The sequence below is a fragment of the Pararge aegeria genome, chromosome 5 (assembly GCF_905163445.1).
Source record: "Pararge aegeria chromosome 5, ilParAegt1.1, whole genome shotgun sequence".
Classification (NCBI taxonomy): domain Eukaryota; kingdom Metazoa; phylum Arthropoda; class Insecta; order Lepidoptera; family Nymphalidae; genus Pararge; species Pararge aegeria.
The window spans coordinates 2,176,228-2,191,770 of record NC_053184.1 but is presented as its reverse complement, the minus strand read 5'-3'; the positions used below and the strand labels follow the sequence as shown (position 1 = coordinate 2,191,770).

At 35.2% G+C, this 15,543-nt stretch overlaps 1 protein-coding gene across 2 annotated transcripts; it reads right to left on the bottom strand.

Annotated features, from left to right (window-relative positions):
• Positions 1–514: 514 nt before the first annotated feature.
• LOC120624054 (calumenin-B) lies at positions 515–15,029 on the bottom strand. 2 transcript variants are annotated; one of them, XM_039890381.1, is made up of 7 exons: positions 14,679–14,815; positions 13,772–13,994; positions 8,374–8,533; positions 6,279–6,399; positions 5,403–5,524; positions 3,825–3,943; positions 515–1,826 (listed from the first exon to the last, which is right to left on the bottom strand). In XM_039890381.1, exons 2-7 carry the CDS (start codon positions 13,987–13,989, stop codon positions 1,601–1,603), a joined length of 966 nt encoding a protein of 321 aa, XP_039746315.1. In that variant the 5' UTR covers positions 13,990–13,994; positions 14,679–14,815; the 3' UTR covers positions 515–1,600. The 2 variants fall into 2 exon arrangements, with proteins under 2 accessions (XP_039746315.1, XP_039746314.1); XM_039890380.1 differs by lacking the exon at positions 14,679–14,815 and adding an exon at positions 14,822–15,029 and having other exon boundaries at positions 516–1,826.
• Between the last annotated feature and the right edge of the window lie 514 nt (positions 15,030–15,543).

The window sequence follows — 15,543 nt, the reverse complement described above, 5'->3', positions numbered from 1 at the left end:
CAAACGTTTAACCGGAATTCGTGACGTAAAATTTTGATCTCTTCATACATTGTCTAAATAATTTATGACATAAAATTAAGTTGCCGAACGAAATGATCACCATCCCCTTACAATTATGTAAGCATATATGTATGAACGCTTCATACGTGCCTATTATATGCATATATATGAATATATATTTATTTAATTTGAATTTGTATATAATTTCAGTTAAGACGCAATAGGGTGGATAAGGGTGCAAAAGAAACATAAAAACCACAATAACTTTATAAAATTTATTTTAGTTAAAAAATACATAAAGGATTCATTTTCCTTAAAATACATATAAAAAAATTAGTCTTCTTAATCTAAATAACCTTAATTATAGCTATTAATTATTTATTATTCAAATAAATGCATTAAGTAATATGGAATATTAGTATAATTTAATATTGAATACAAATCGAATCAATATTAATATAACCAAAGAAATATAATTTAATAGTATTAAATAATATTACAGCATTCGTTTCGAATAAAACTTTGGTATAATTATAATTAGGATTCTTAGCTACATATTAAGTTTTTACAATATAAGTAAATAGTAAAATAATTAAGGACGATTTTTAAATCATAAAATTAGAATAACTTCGAAATAAAAGTAACATTTTGGCAGTTTTATATTTTGATAGGAATTATTTTTATGTGTTAAATTTATTCCTTAATTCCTTTTTTATAACTTTACTTTTATTGTTTGGCTCTACTGCTTTCGGTTCTAATCATTTTAGGCCTATTTATTTCTTAATTAAAAGACTTTATTTAAAAAAAAAATGTAAAATCCGCCCTTCTCAGGAGATTCTGTCAGATCTAGTATTAAAAAAATATATTCTGAGAATTCAAAAGCTACCAAATCTTACATAAAATCTAATATGGCAAAAAAAAAGAAAAACAAAACGGATTTATTATAAAATAATCGAATTCACCAAAATAATTAAGTATATTCGCACACCATAGCGACTTTAATCATCAACGAACTGAATCGTAAAGAAAACTTTTCAATACTTTGCGAACAGGTGGCAAAAGAGCGCACAGTTTGGAAATCCCCACGAATGACCTATGTCCAACAGTGGACGTCTATCGGCTTATATAATGAAGTTAAACATTTTTTTTCAATTACAAAAATTGTTCGCAAGGTTACGCAACGTTGTGCAATTCGCTAAAACAGTGGCGTGCACTTCATACAAGCGTAAAAGGACTGCCTACCCTAAAGCTGCGATAACTCATATTAAAGATTTTATGCCACTTTTCATAATTCGTCTACTTGCACGCCATGACTTTAAAATTATAAACCAGAGTGCCTAATGTGAGATTTTCTAACTGCGTTTACTTATTCGATCGCGTGAATGTTTAAAACTACGATTTATTGATCGAAAGAACGCCATCTGGTTGCAATACTGGGAAACCTGCCTGTACAATACTGACGCTAGATGGCGCATTACGATTATAGCGGTTATACCATTCACGCGATCGAATAAGTAAACGTAGTTAGAAAATCTAACACTTGCCACTAAGGTTATAAAGAAATGAGAATATTGTAGAATCGCCTAGAATGAATTTTCTATTAGAACTCGTCGTGCCTCGCCAAAGCTTCGCCGAAGTCCGTGGCCTGGGAGCCAACGAACAGGTCGTATTTATCCAGGATTTCCGCCTTGGTTAACTTCTCGTCGGCGTCGGAGTCCGCCTCGAAGACCAGGTGCCTCGCCTCGGCCTCCGCGTGGTCGAACTCCGCCGGCGCGATCCAGTCCTTGACTTCCTGCTCGTCCATGAAACCGTCTTTGTTTGTATCTCTGGAAACCAAAAAATATTTAAAAAAAAACCTAATTTCAATAGCTTTTTCTGGTGGGAGGCTTTGGCCGTGGCTATAGTCGTAAAAATGTAATAGGCCCGTTTTGACATTTGTGCAAGACCATAGAATATAACTTGGAACGAAACTGAAAGAAACAAAAAAAATAAAAATCAATTACATACAGTGTTTTAAAAAATACGTAAATTTTTTTGGGACGTTAAATAATACGAAAGAATATATCGCGAGTATTCTTTTTGCGCTTACTTCATAGTAGCATGCAATTTATAATTGTTGCGAAACGTTCCGAAAACAGTTACGTTCTCAGTCTTTTTTTTTTTATACTAGAGCTGTAACCATTTTTTTACTGAATATTCCCTTCTATTTTGGACATTAATTTAAACATAGTAATTTGACTCGATTTTTGTGTTTGTTTTTATATAGTACTAACTCTGTTTCAGCATGTTGAAAAGTGGACGTATAATCAACAGCCAGTCACGCGTATTGGTTGTGAAGTTAAAGGAATACTTTGAACGAACGAACACTTTACAATACATAATAATATCAATCCAGTACTGATACAAACTTGAATTGATTTATCGTGAGTATCGAGTACAGAGTCCTATGGTTCCATAACTAGTTACGTCGCGATGACAAATGTCAAAACGGGCCTATTATATTTTTACGACTATAGTTACCACTCTACCGACAAAGACGTGCCGCTAAGCGATTCAGTGTTCCGGTGCGATGTCGCCTATATAGAAACCTATTAGGGGTATGACTACCAATACTCCCTAACAGGTTAGCCCGCTACCATCTTAGACTGCATCATCACTTACCACCAGGTGAGATTGCAGTCAAGGGCTTACTTGTAGTGGAATAATAAAAAAAAAAAAAACTATCAATTTCCTTGGACCCTAGAATTTGTACATCTGCTCGTGTATCTCTATTAAAAAATATATGAAGCTTTCGACCACGGGCACGTGCTATACGTTCGCCTTCACCCGCCCGCGTTTTTGCGTACGACCATTTTTTTTTAGTAATAATTGACGGGCCAAGCAGATGGCACACGTGATGGTGAGTGGAAAAACATCGACTATAAACATTGCGACACTAAGGCATGCAAGCAATGCGTCATGCAACGCCGCCTTGTGTCCATCAACGAGTGTGTTAAGCTTCATGCGTCTGTAATTACACCGAACAGCTTGCGAACCGTGACGCTTATAATTATTTGATAGTGATAAAGAAAAGCTAGGTGAAGGCCAATTTCAGATCTCGAAGGTCGATAAACCATTGAGTTAACAGCCTACGCAGCTTCGCGGAATCTATTACCAAACCAGGCTCCACCATCTTCGATAAAGGCACGCAACTATTCTCAAGACGACTTTTATCCACTCTCACCCAGTGGCGTGCACATCATACATGCACAAAAGCTCTGCCTAACCAAAAAATTTTGTATAACTCATAAATGCGAAGGATTTATCCATTTTATGGCATCTTCCTCCTTTGTGCATACCCTAATCAAAAACATTGTGCAGGCCACTGCTCTCACCAGACCCAAACCCTCTAACCAGGAGACACCGCTTTCACCATGAAATCCAGCCCGAGAGATAGTAGATATTTCGAGATTTACTCTCTCGCCCGTATACATGATGAATATATATAGTGAGCCAACACAACATTAATATACTTACTTAGATACAGAGATTAATTCACTCAAATATACATTACATAAATACCTAATTGCACCGGGCGGAGCAAATTTATTATTATTTATTAAAATGTCTATGTTCAGCAATCACCACTTATACGCCGTTGATTCAGATGATAATGATGATATTGATGATGATGATGATGATGATGGTGATGGTGGTGATGATGGTGATAGTGGTGGTGGTGGTGATGGTGATGGTGGTGATGGTGGTGATGGTGGTGATGGCGGTGATGGCGGTGATGGTGGTGATGGTGGTGATGGTGATGAGAATGATCACGGTGATGATACCTGTATCCATTGAACTGTTCGCGCTCCTGCTTGACCCAGTCTGGCTCGTCGTCTACACTTTCACCCTCCTCCGGCTTGAACATATCCCCGATGTACTCTTCCAAAGACACCTTTCCGTCCTGTGAGCAAGGTGAAACGACAAGGTCAAAAGACAAACCTCATTAAAAGGAAGATGGATTATATGTAACAATATAAATATTAGATACAAAAATTAACTCATTGTGCGGTTTACTAGGCTACATAAAATTGCTAATTTATTCAAGGGCGATTGTGTATTATTTAATAACAAATAACCGAATGATATCTTCGAGATGTCTCAAAGATTTCATTCGGTATGGATTTCCATTGGTACATCGAATTTCATAAATTCAAAGTTTATATAAAACGTAATAAGTTTATAGTGGGCTCTTCTTAGACAAGGGCGCGTTTGGAACCCTCGTAGCTTACATATAGGCCTACATGAATTTTGAATTTATATTTTTAAACTTTTAAGCAGGTTTCAAATTAAGACCTTAGTATCTAAGGATTCTTTTAGCTTCTTGGCATACCCCAAGGATCTTATCTGGGGCCAATCCTACTCTCTCTTTTCATACATAGTTTACATGTCACAGCATACAATTACAGCACAAATGTTCCACTTTCGCCGATGCCATCTTATAAAGCTAAGAGTATATCGTAAAATCAAGAACATTGATAATAAACTTTTCCAAAGAAATATTACCTCTATCAGAGATTGGTGCTTCAAAAATGTTTAATGATTTTAAATAGCAGACAGAATATTTTTAAAAACAGACCACTTGATACGCAATTCCAAGATTGTTTCCATTATAATTATAGATCTAGGTTTTACGTTTGACACTAAGTTTACTTTTAAAGAACACATTATCGTAATTGTCCATAAGATGTGAAAGTGGTTAGGTAGGTAACACCAAAGATTTTAGTGGCACTAATTTCATAACTCACTTATTGAACGAAGTGTTTTGTATATATGTATCTATATATATAAAAGAGAAAGTGTGTGGATATGTTCCGTATAGGCTCCGAAACGGCTGGACCGATTTCAATGAAACTTTCAGGGAATCTCCGGATTGACCTGGCGGGTAATCCTGTAAAGTTTGGTGACGATCGGAGCTCTCCTATTTTTGAACTGTCAAATACAGCTTTTATTTATGATGATATTCTATTCTTGGGTGTACATGGGTGTAGATAATGATCTTCACCCGCTCAAGAGAATAGAAGAGAAATAAATGATTTAATATATTATGAGACTTAAATTAAAAATTTAGTAAAATAAAGCAAAATCTAGCCCGGCGAAGCGGGCTGGGTACGCTAGTTATTCTTAAAATTATTGATCAGTTTTCTTAGTACCCATAACACAAGCTACGCTTTGGGACAAGATGGCGAGGTGTGTATTGTCTTAGTTTATTTAGTATATATCTTTATACAGGTATTTCTCTTAAAGTAGTAATCTTATTGACCCATTACCGGCCCACAATGAGATGGGGTTAAGTTATGTATCTGCTTAGGACACCCTATCTAAAATACATTCATTGTTTATGGAAACGGCCATATCCTCACCTTATCCTTATCGATGTCTTCCAGAGTCTCTATCACGACGACATCCTTCATACCACCGTGGTCCTCTGGGTGGAGGAAACTGGCGAAATCCGTCCTGTTAAGTGCATCGTCTTGATCGGTGTCTGTTGAGAAACCAACGTTTTTCTTGGTATTAGTCTATGGGGGCATCATAGCCCAAATGATACTTACGCCATACTTACGCTCCCGCGATCACCTTACCCTTACCTTACCTTACCGATGCCAAATACCCAAGGTTAAGATAAAGTTGTCTTCCCCAAAAGTTAAGTGCCGCGCAGGTGATCACATGGTGGTGGACGACGGCCTAAACTTTTCCCATTGTGGGAGGAGACCAGTGCTCTGTAGTGGACCGGTAATGGTGATGACTAATCATCACCATTATATATGATGATGGTGATGACTAATCATCACCATCATCATATATACTCACCATCATCATGTCTAAACATAAAAAATTGATCCTTGAAAAAAAAGTAATTTGATCAACAAGACAATCTGTAGTGTTATGTAGATTAATCTTGTCATTTACAGCAAGAAACTATTAAAGGTTCTCTTGCTGTAAGTCCCATCTACAAAGGTTGCCTGTAAGAAATTGCTTGCAGCAATAAGGCCGCCTTTGCATGTCTACATTGTGTTCTGTATACTCCTTACTGTTTCTTTCCCTGTATATTATACGTGCAATAAAGTGTTTCTTCTTCTTAAAGTTAAAACAAGCACGGGCGGGGAGTTTACGTCTATGAGTACCGTACCCGCGTTGCATGATTAAAAATATTCCGTTTCAATCCACAGCCTGAGAAAAGAACTCGTATATTTCGCAAATTGGATTTTTTTAAGTGCATTAACGAAACTATTACTTACCAGCATACACCCAGCGCCTCCTGTCCCTCTTGAGCAAGTTTGAGTAAGTGAAGCCCTCCTGGGTCTTTTTGTCAGTCTCACTCAATTCGTTCATAAACCCGTACACGTTCTTCTTGTACGTCTGAAAGAAAAAGTTTCATATTATTGTATTTAAGTCGATAATTTATGGGTGATTGAAGTCGAATAACAATCTGTAAGAACATTTGTAAAGAGAGTACAATCAAAAAAAATATATTGAAGAAAATGTCGGAGAATTATTTCTAATTAGCTTATATTATCAAAATAGAGCAATTGCGCCGTTTCTAAGTAGAGCAAATGCCGAGTTTTTTGGAACTCAGCATTCAAGCAACTATCAAATATCTTATATTAGGCCTACTTTAAATAAATGAATTTCATTTCTGTTTTCCCAATTTCGAATGCGTTTTTTCGAAATTTAAATTTTTCAATGGAACCGTTCGTTGTCGCGGACTAGAAGTGAAGTAAAATGTACGATGTTAATAACTGCCTCGTTGGTCAAGTGATTATTAGGATGCTGAGCTATTATGGATCACGAGGTCCTGGATTCAATTCTAAAATTGTTTTATTTATATTCAACTATAAGTTAGCCATCGACTGCAATCTAACCTGATAGTAAGTGACGATTGCAGTCCAAGATGGCTAATCAATTAGGGAGTATGGCAGTTATATTAAACCCAAACCCTAACATTTATTATACCTTGATTATGTTTATTTTTATTATCTATATGTTCATATATGTGTATGATTGAGTATATATTAGTTTATTATTTTATATTTATTTATTATATTTTTCTTATTTGTGCAATTTTGTTTATGTATTTGTATTTAGCTATTTGAATGTACGTTTATAATAATTTTACACCACCTGTCCGCTCTCTCTCATCTTGTCCTAATCCAAAGGTTGCCTGGCAGTGATCGCTACTTAGCGATAAGGCCGCCTTTTGTATTCTACTTCTGTCTTTGTATTTCTTTTGTTTTTTTTATTTTCCTAACTTCATTGTGGTGTACAAATAAAGAGTTAAATAAATAAAATAAATATAACAGGTTTATACCCGACATCGTCCTGGAACGTTAAATCGCTTAGCGGCGCATTTTTTTTTTTATATATTAATAGCGGGCAAACGAGCAAGAGGGTCACCTGGTGTTAAGTAATCACCGCCGCCCATAAACATCTGGAGCACCGATCTTTGTCGGTAGGGTGCAGTGGCGTGCATAGAGGGTATGCAGATGATATAAAAACAAGAAAATATTCAGTACGAGTTATAAATACTTAAGGGTAGACTTTATATAACTCTTACAATGCTTATCCTTAAGTTTTTAAAACTCCTACTGGGATTCTCTTCATTTTATATGATCTGCATTTTATTTATTTTTTTATTAAACAAACTACTAAAATTATTATTCTTCGCATCCTGAAACTCACATGAGTTTATTTGGACGCTGCACATTCCTCTAAAATCTCATAAGTTTAAATATATACAATATCATATATTAACCATTAAAAAGCAATACAGTATACAGCAGATAGTACACTAATAAACCCAGTGTAGGTAATTCTGTACTGCGAGCCATCGCGTCGCTCAGTAGATACGAGCGACCGGTTTGGCGCTGCCCCGAATGCATACGTTATACATACACATGTGCATGCCCTCTATGCACGCCACTGGTAGGGCGGTAAGCCACGGCCGAGACCTCCCACCAGAATACACCAGAGAAAATTCAGAAATTATAAGTTCTCAAGTTAAGTTTTTCACTTAAAACCAGCCAGGGAGACCTTCAAAATGAGATAGGTATTGAGTTTTTGTCTCACCGATGAGAGAGGAGGACGATGATGTCCGTATACATAGCTCCAATTATTAATATATTGTAAGTTTATTATATATATGTATGTATATATAGGTATATATGAAAATATATATGTTTATTTATATGCGCCACACTCCGCTCTTCTTGAGCTGAGTTTGACGCCATTGGTTGCCCTGAAGAGATCGCTATGTAGCGATAAGGCCGCCAAATTGTATACTTTTCGTAAAAATTTTATTTACATTTTTTCTATATGGTGTACAATCGTTCATACCTCCCATGTAATAAATTCCTCATTGTCAGGGTTGTGTTGCCGCCAGTGTCTGTCCACATCCTCTTCAATGTACCTTTTCTGTGTGTACCGGATCCAGTCCTTGAGCTCCACAAGGGAAACGAACCCGTCCTTGTCTGAATCTATCTGATCAACGATCATTCTGGAACAAATTTATAAACATAAGAACAGTTATATTCGGCAATACCTAGGAATCTAATCGGAATCTCTAGTACAATGATCGGAAGATAGCGGTGTCATGTTTTTATTGCAGGGCGCAAATATATCACAACTAGCTGTTTCGCGCGACTTCGTCTGCGCTTAATTTTGTTTTTCGATTTCATGCATTCAATTTAGTTGTAACTCTAAAAAAAATACAGTATTCAGTATCGCTAAGCCTTAAATTAGGGGTTCGCTGCTGTCCGCTGAGGAGTTCTATCCTCTATCTGCAACCACATTCAGATCAACACAAAGTTTGAGCAAAATTAAACACATATTATAAACCTCTATAGTACAAAAATAATTATTTAAATCGGTTATAATTTGTCGGAGTTATGGTGTAAAATCGTCAAACTCTTTCATCCCCTCTCCCAATGGAACTAAGCTTAATTTCGGGATAAAATTTATCCTATATTACTTCTAACACTTCCAAGAATATGCGTACAAAGTTTCATGAGGATCGGTTAAGTAGTTTAAGCGTGAAAGCGTAACAAACAAACTTACATTGACATTATATACATAGGGATTAGAGAGAGATATTTCCTCCGAGCAGTTTCCACCGAACGAACATTATTTTGGTTTAGTTAATGTAAGTGCAACTCTTCAATAATAAACAATAAGATAACCAATCATTTTTCTTATATCCTTTCTTTAGACCTGGCTTTACGACTCTAGGTTCTAGCCCTCTTGTGCCCTATAGGAGACCTAGTTCAAGTAGGTTCCTATTTACCTTATAAAATTTAAATTTGTCAGTGGTGTTACTATGTCAAACCATTGAGACAGCCGATTGACGGAGTTTGCAGCGACCCTGCTTTCTGAGTCCAAGGCCGTCGGTTCGATTCCCACAACTGGAAAATGTTTAAATAAATAAATAAATAAATATACATCGCCATCTAGCCCCAAAGTAAGCGTTGCTTGTGTTATGGGTACTGAGATAGCTAATGAATATTTTTTTATGAATATAATACACATAAATACTTATAATATACAGATATACAGTTTGTGTGATGAACATGAATGTTTTTCAGTGTCTGCGTGTTTATATGTATATTCTAAGTATTTATTTATTTAAACATCTTTATTGCGTAGCAAAGAAGTAATTAAAAGCAAAGGGCGATCTTATCACTAAAAGTGATCTCTGCCAGGTAACCTTAACAATAGTACACAATAATACATGAGAGACGGGAAATCGCAAATTTATGTTACATAGTATTAATAAAAATATTCATCAGTCATGTTAGCATAACATAACACTGGATTGGAGCTGGATGGCTATGTGTGTATTGTCTTAGTACATTTATTTATTTATTTAATCACCTCACCGTCACATACTTGCGGATCCGTGGGTTGCTTTGAAGTAGAGCGCGATATAAGCGGATATAAGCCTATACTGCTGGACTGAACGCCTCTCTCAACGAGTAGGTTTGCTCATAATCTACGAACTTTGACGACCTACTGGCCCAGCCCTGAGCATTCCGCCGCATTCTTTCTAATCTGGTCTGGAGGGAGACCACCGCCGTGGCTAGTTACTATTCTAACGACAAACGTGCCGTTAAGAGATTTAACGTTCCGTTACGATAAAATAGAAAAAATTAAATTAAATTTTATTAAAAATATTTAATTAAAAAATAGTTTATTTGGGTTAATAAAATTACTGTTAACGCTAATGGCTGGTGCCTTTTTTTAAGGGTAGTATTAATACCCCTGTAGATAATATGAATAATTAAAAACATATAGAATAAGTTCTTAGAAAAGCCCATACGCCTAAATCAATACTACCCCTGTATCAGAAGACACCGCTCTTCCATAACCAGAAATAAACATAAAAACGATGGCTACGCAACGGGGAAAGATCCTATCGTAAAAATATTAATTGTTGCGATTATGTGCAAGAAAAACAGCAAGCATATGAGTAACACAAGCATTATGAATATGTTTGCTATGATTGACAAAAAAATATTTGCCGGCACGGAAATCGAACCCTCGCGATCTTGCAGTCAATAATGCTCTAATAAACCAACGAGGCAATCATCTGCTATACACATCATGACGTGTTAATTAGGTAACTACCGATAAGAGAGGTCAGTTAACTTCAGATAGAGTATCTTTTTTAAGAACTTTTTTGCGATGTTATTAAAATCAAGTTTGTAAATAGGCATCTAGGTATAATGCGTTCATAGGTACCGCGTAAGTTTATTGAAGCTGGACATGAGTAGCCCGCAAATGAGCTCGAAAAAAGAGCTAGCTAGTAAAGAGTTAAAAGATTTACCTACAGGTCTTTAAAAAAGAATGCGAAATTCATAATTCATTTATTTAAAGTAGGCCTAATATAAGCACTTTCACAAATAAATAAATAAATAAACTTTTGAAACTTCAAGTCGGTCTGTTTGTAGTTATTCTATCACCGGTTCGGAAAGCAGATTCTACCGAGAAGAAGCCGGCAAAAAACTCAGCAGTTGCTCTTTTGCAACATCAACTATTTACATTTTAACATCAATTTTTCTATCTTGTGAGAGATGAAAGCGGGGACGGATGCTTCCAAGCAACCTTGTCATTAAGAAATTCATCAATTATATAGTAACCTCGCAATAAATGTTTTTTTTTAATTATTCTTTAAATTTATGCATTGGCAGGTCCAAAATACCTTAGGAATCATATTATAAAAGCGTGAGATTAGTACACGTTTTCGAGTATCGACGACGTATCAGCGATAACGTTGAAGTAATTTGGGTAAATAAAATTACTGCGAACGCCTATGGCTGGTGCCTTCTTCTAAAGGTAGTAAGTATTAATACCACTGTAGATAATACAATAATTTAAAACGCTTATTCTTAGAAAATCCCATACGACTAAATCAATACTACCCCTGTGTCAGAAGACACCGCTCTTCCATAACCAGAAATAAACATAAAAACGATGGCTACGCAACGGGGAAAGATCCCATCGTAAAAATATTAATTGTTGCGATTATGTGCAAGAAAAACAGCAAGCATATGAGTAAGTCATAGTATTACTCTTGAGGTCCTAAGTAATCTTATACTAATATAAAGCTTAAATTTTGTGTATTTTTTTTTGCAAATTAAGTTTACATGACGCTTTGTAAATGCTATGTGCACTTGTCATTGGCGTGCATATCAGTCCATGTTTTTGTGTGTGTGCTATGTTTAAAAATCCCTAATATGCATGTTGTTAGTGCTCTAAAATAAATATATAAAGCTGAAGAGTTTGTTTGTTTGTTTACTTGAACGCGATGATCTCAGGAACGACTGGTCCGAATTGAAAATTTATTTCAGTGTTGGATATCAAAGAAGGCTATACGCCTATGTATATCATCATGCTAAGACCAATAGGAGCATAGCACCAATAAATAATGTTCCAAAATCGGGTTTTTTTTCCATTTGAGAGCTTGCGCTGCGCTGCGTTAACGCTTACGTTAAAAGTATTGATAAAATCATGTATGAAAAAGTTGTTCACCTCTAAAAGATCTAAAAAAAGTCCGCGACAGCATATATGTCTATCTTTTAAGGTTAAAAGACTATCGTTGTGTGTCTATCGCTTAAAAGTCAACCGTAGCTGTCCCTCATATAAACGCAGACGACGTTGTGAGGGACTGCTAGTTAGGGATAAATATTTTGCTTAGTTTTCTATCTAATACAATAAACAATAATAATCATCCGATTAAGTTTGTATGATAGGATTGCATGGAAACCTCTACTTTATATCGTAACTAAAGGTATTAAAGTTCTTTAAACAATTTATAAATAGCTCTGTAGATCTTAGCCGGCTACCGCATACGCCTAGTTTAACTAACCCAGATTCCTAGTGGGCGAGATAATGCACTGCAAAAGATAATCTACAGGAAGTTGCATGTCACTTATTCTCATCTTATAACAGTGACCCAGTTAAAATTTCTTGTGTCTACAATTCATTCATCATCCTCAGCCTATTAATGTCTCACTGCAGGGCAAAGGCCTACTAACTCAAAGAGGCAAAATTACTATAAGAAACTTGGTGCGTTAAGAAACACCCTAAAGCCAATGCGAGCGACGCAACGCGGCGGTGGTGTATTTATTGTTACTGTTATTATATATATCTACTGTATTTACTAATAGCTGTTTACCGCGATTTCACCCGTATTAACTGAAGGTTGTTACATGTTCTATTAGCCACCTCATTCGCGTGCACGAGTTTTTTGACCAGGTTATGCATAAATAAGGAGGATGGCATGAAATAGAAAAAATCCTTCTTCTTTATGATACATACAAAAATTTTGGGGTAGGCAGTGCTACATATATGCTATATAATGCAACATACATATATGAAGTGCACGCCACTCAGCCACGTTGATACTTGAGGCCCCTTCCATAATATTGACTTTTCATTATCCCCTTAATTATGTGACCCAATAACATGCTGTACTAAGCTGACACTTACTAAGCTGACGCTTTTGAAAGGATTAAAATATATTATGCCTGACAATAATGACAAAAAGGAATGTTTAAAATCAGTTGTTTATTGGTTACAAATAAACATAAGTTGGTTACAAATAAAAAGTAATTAATCATGCCTCTTTATAATATATGGATCGCAACAAAAAAATTGACAAATGCTAATATAAAATAAAAATCACTGGCCAAAGCATAATCCAGAGTTTTGAAGAAAACACATAATTATTTATCTGCTTGAATTATTCAAGCATTTTAGAACACCCCTGGATATACACCCCGCTCTTGTTTTTTAATAACATCATAGTTGATTTTAATAAGCTCAGCACCAACAAATTGATATATTTAATATAAGTTTAGCTAAGTTCCTAAATTATATTCAGACAAATGAACTAATATTTTTGTATTGTATATCTGTAACTGACTTAGTATACGTTTTGGCTAGCTGTAAGTATACTAAGGATATTCATAAAAAATAAATAAGTGGCACAAGACTTTGTAATTTGGTACACCTTACACAACATAACCATTGGTAACCAGCTTACCTGTTAGGGGTATGGCAGTTATATTAAACCTAGACCACTAAGCTGTTTCTACACAACTTTGTACCGCAGCATTAAATTGTTTAGCATCACACCTTTGTCATTAGGTAGCTAGCGATGGCTGAAGACTCCTATCAGATTTGTTGATGCTGATGATTCCAGCACTTCAAAAGCAAGCAGAATAAGACTCCTTACCCCAATCTTCTTTTACTCTCTTCAGGTGGAAGCTGGTCAAATGTCTTAGCCTGGTCTTCACCGAGGAATGCATCATGGTCAAACTGCTTGTTGTGAAGCTCACTCCTGTAGTGCTCTGCATCGGAGAGTTGGTCCATCATACGCTTGGACTCCTCAGGGTTGCGCACACCAGCAATCACGGCTGTGATGGTCAGTGCTATGAATAGTGGCCGCAGCATTTTTTCTGCAAATCAAAAAAGAGAGTGCATTAAATATTAAGCAAATAAGAGAATTATATATTTTTTTTTACATAACTTAAAATCCAGTCCTGCCTATTTAAATAATTTTAAAAATATCTATGAATATGTAGGGTTTAAGTTTTATGCAAGTTCAAATGCAACCCCAAAATTTTAATCTTTTCCTATTTTTATACACAATAGAAAATTTTTATTCAGCAAGAATTAATTCTATTAATTTATTTTTTTCTTCTTAATGACATACAAGTTACTGGTTACCCATTTGAATACCCAGGGTACATTTATTACACACATTCAAAATGGAGATTGAAAATGCTTACAAAAAAAATCTCTAACGTTAAAAGACTTCCAAATTTAAAAACACACCGATTTAGTTATGGTACTAATTATGATACTATGGTATTAATTATACATTAAATTTATTAAAAGTTATTTGTATATATATACTGATCAATGATTTTTCACAACAAAGTTATAACTAGTTGGTTGTATAAATTGAATATATGTATATACTGAATTTGCCTGGTGAATACATACATTGAATTAATTGAATTTTTAAAACTGTTCAGCTCTATTAATTGTAAGCTAAATAAACACATTCTATTTGCGCTTTAACTGAAACTATTTAACTAAGATCACCTAAACAAATATTAGTTAACTATTGTACTTACTTGGATTTGAAATTTAAGTCTACCGCAACTATAATGTTTAGGTTCGCAAGTATTGTACCGGCGATTTCTACCACGATATTTAATGGAGTTAAATATATTACTATCAGCAAATTTTATCAAATAAACAGTATTAGAGAACTTACTTGTATGAAACAAGTTGTAGTCTGCTGAGAATTCCAGCGGCTTTCTGGAAACGGCCACGTCAACACCTCCACGTAACTTGGCACAGATTTTTAATAACCAACGTTTATACAATGTTCCCTATTCCTGTTTCGATTAGGGATTTCGATTCTCGCACGATTCTCGATAAAACAATACCTACACCCCCGTGTGTTCTCAGATGAAAAATGACGGATGAGATATTAAAACAAAACACAGAGTACAGACATGAAACCTAACATGAAATGAAGTCTATGGTCTATCTATATAAAATTACAAGCAATTTCAAAGGCTATTGAGGCTTTATTTTATGTTTATTAAAATTTTGCATTTAATTCCCATTAAATTTCTATATAAACATTTCTGCCTTCTCGTTCCTAACGTTGTCGCAGCATCATATAAGCAAAACTGTATTATAAATATAATTTTATGCTAATCCGTTATGGAGGGATGCTGGTAGTGGAAGAAAAATTAAACTTCCGGATACTTAAATGAATTTATGAATTAAAATTACACTTAAAATCTTTCTAATGCGAGATATTCTGAAGTTGGGAAAGTAATCCTGGAAACAGTTTTTTTACCGCGTTCACAGGTAATCGGTACTGTATATATCCCAATCCGCTAACGCTTACGTAGCGCGTTATACCAGAAAACTCGTAGGTCTACCGCTTCAGGTTAGTGATATAACTCATGAATTTTAATTTAT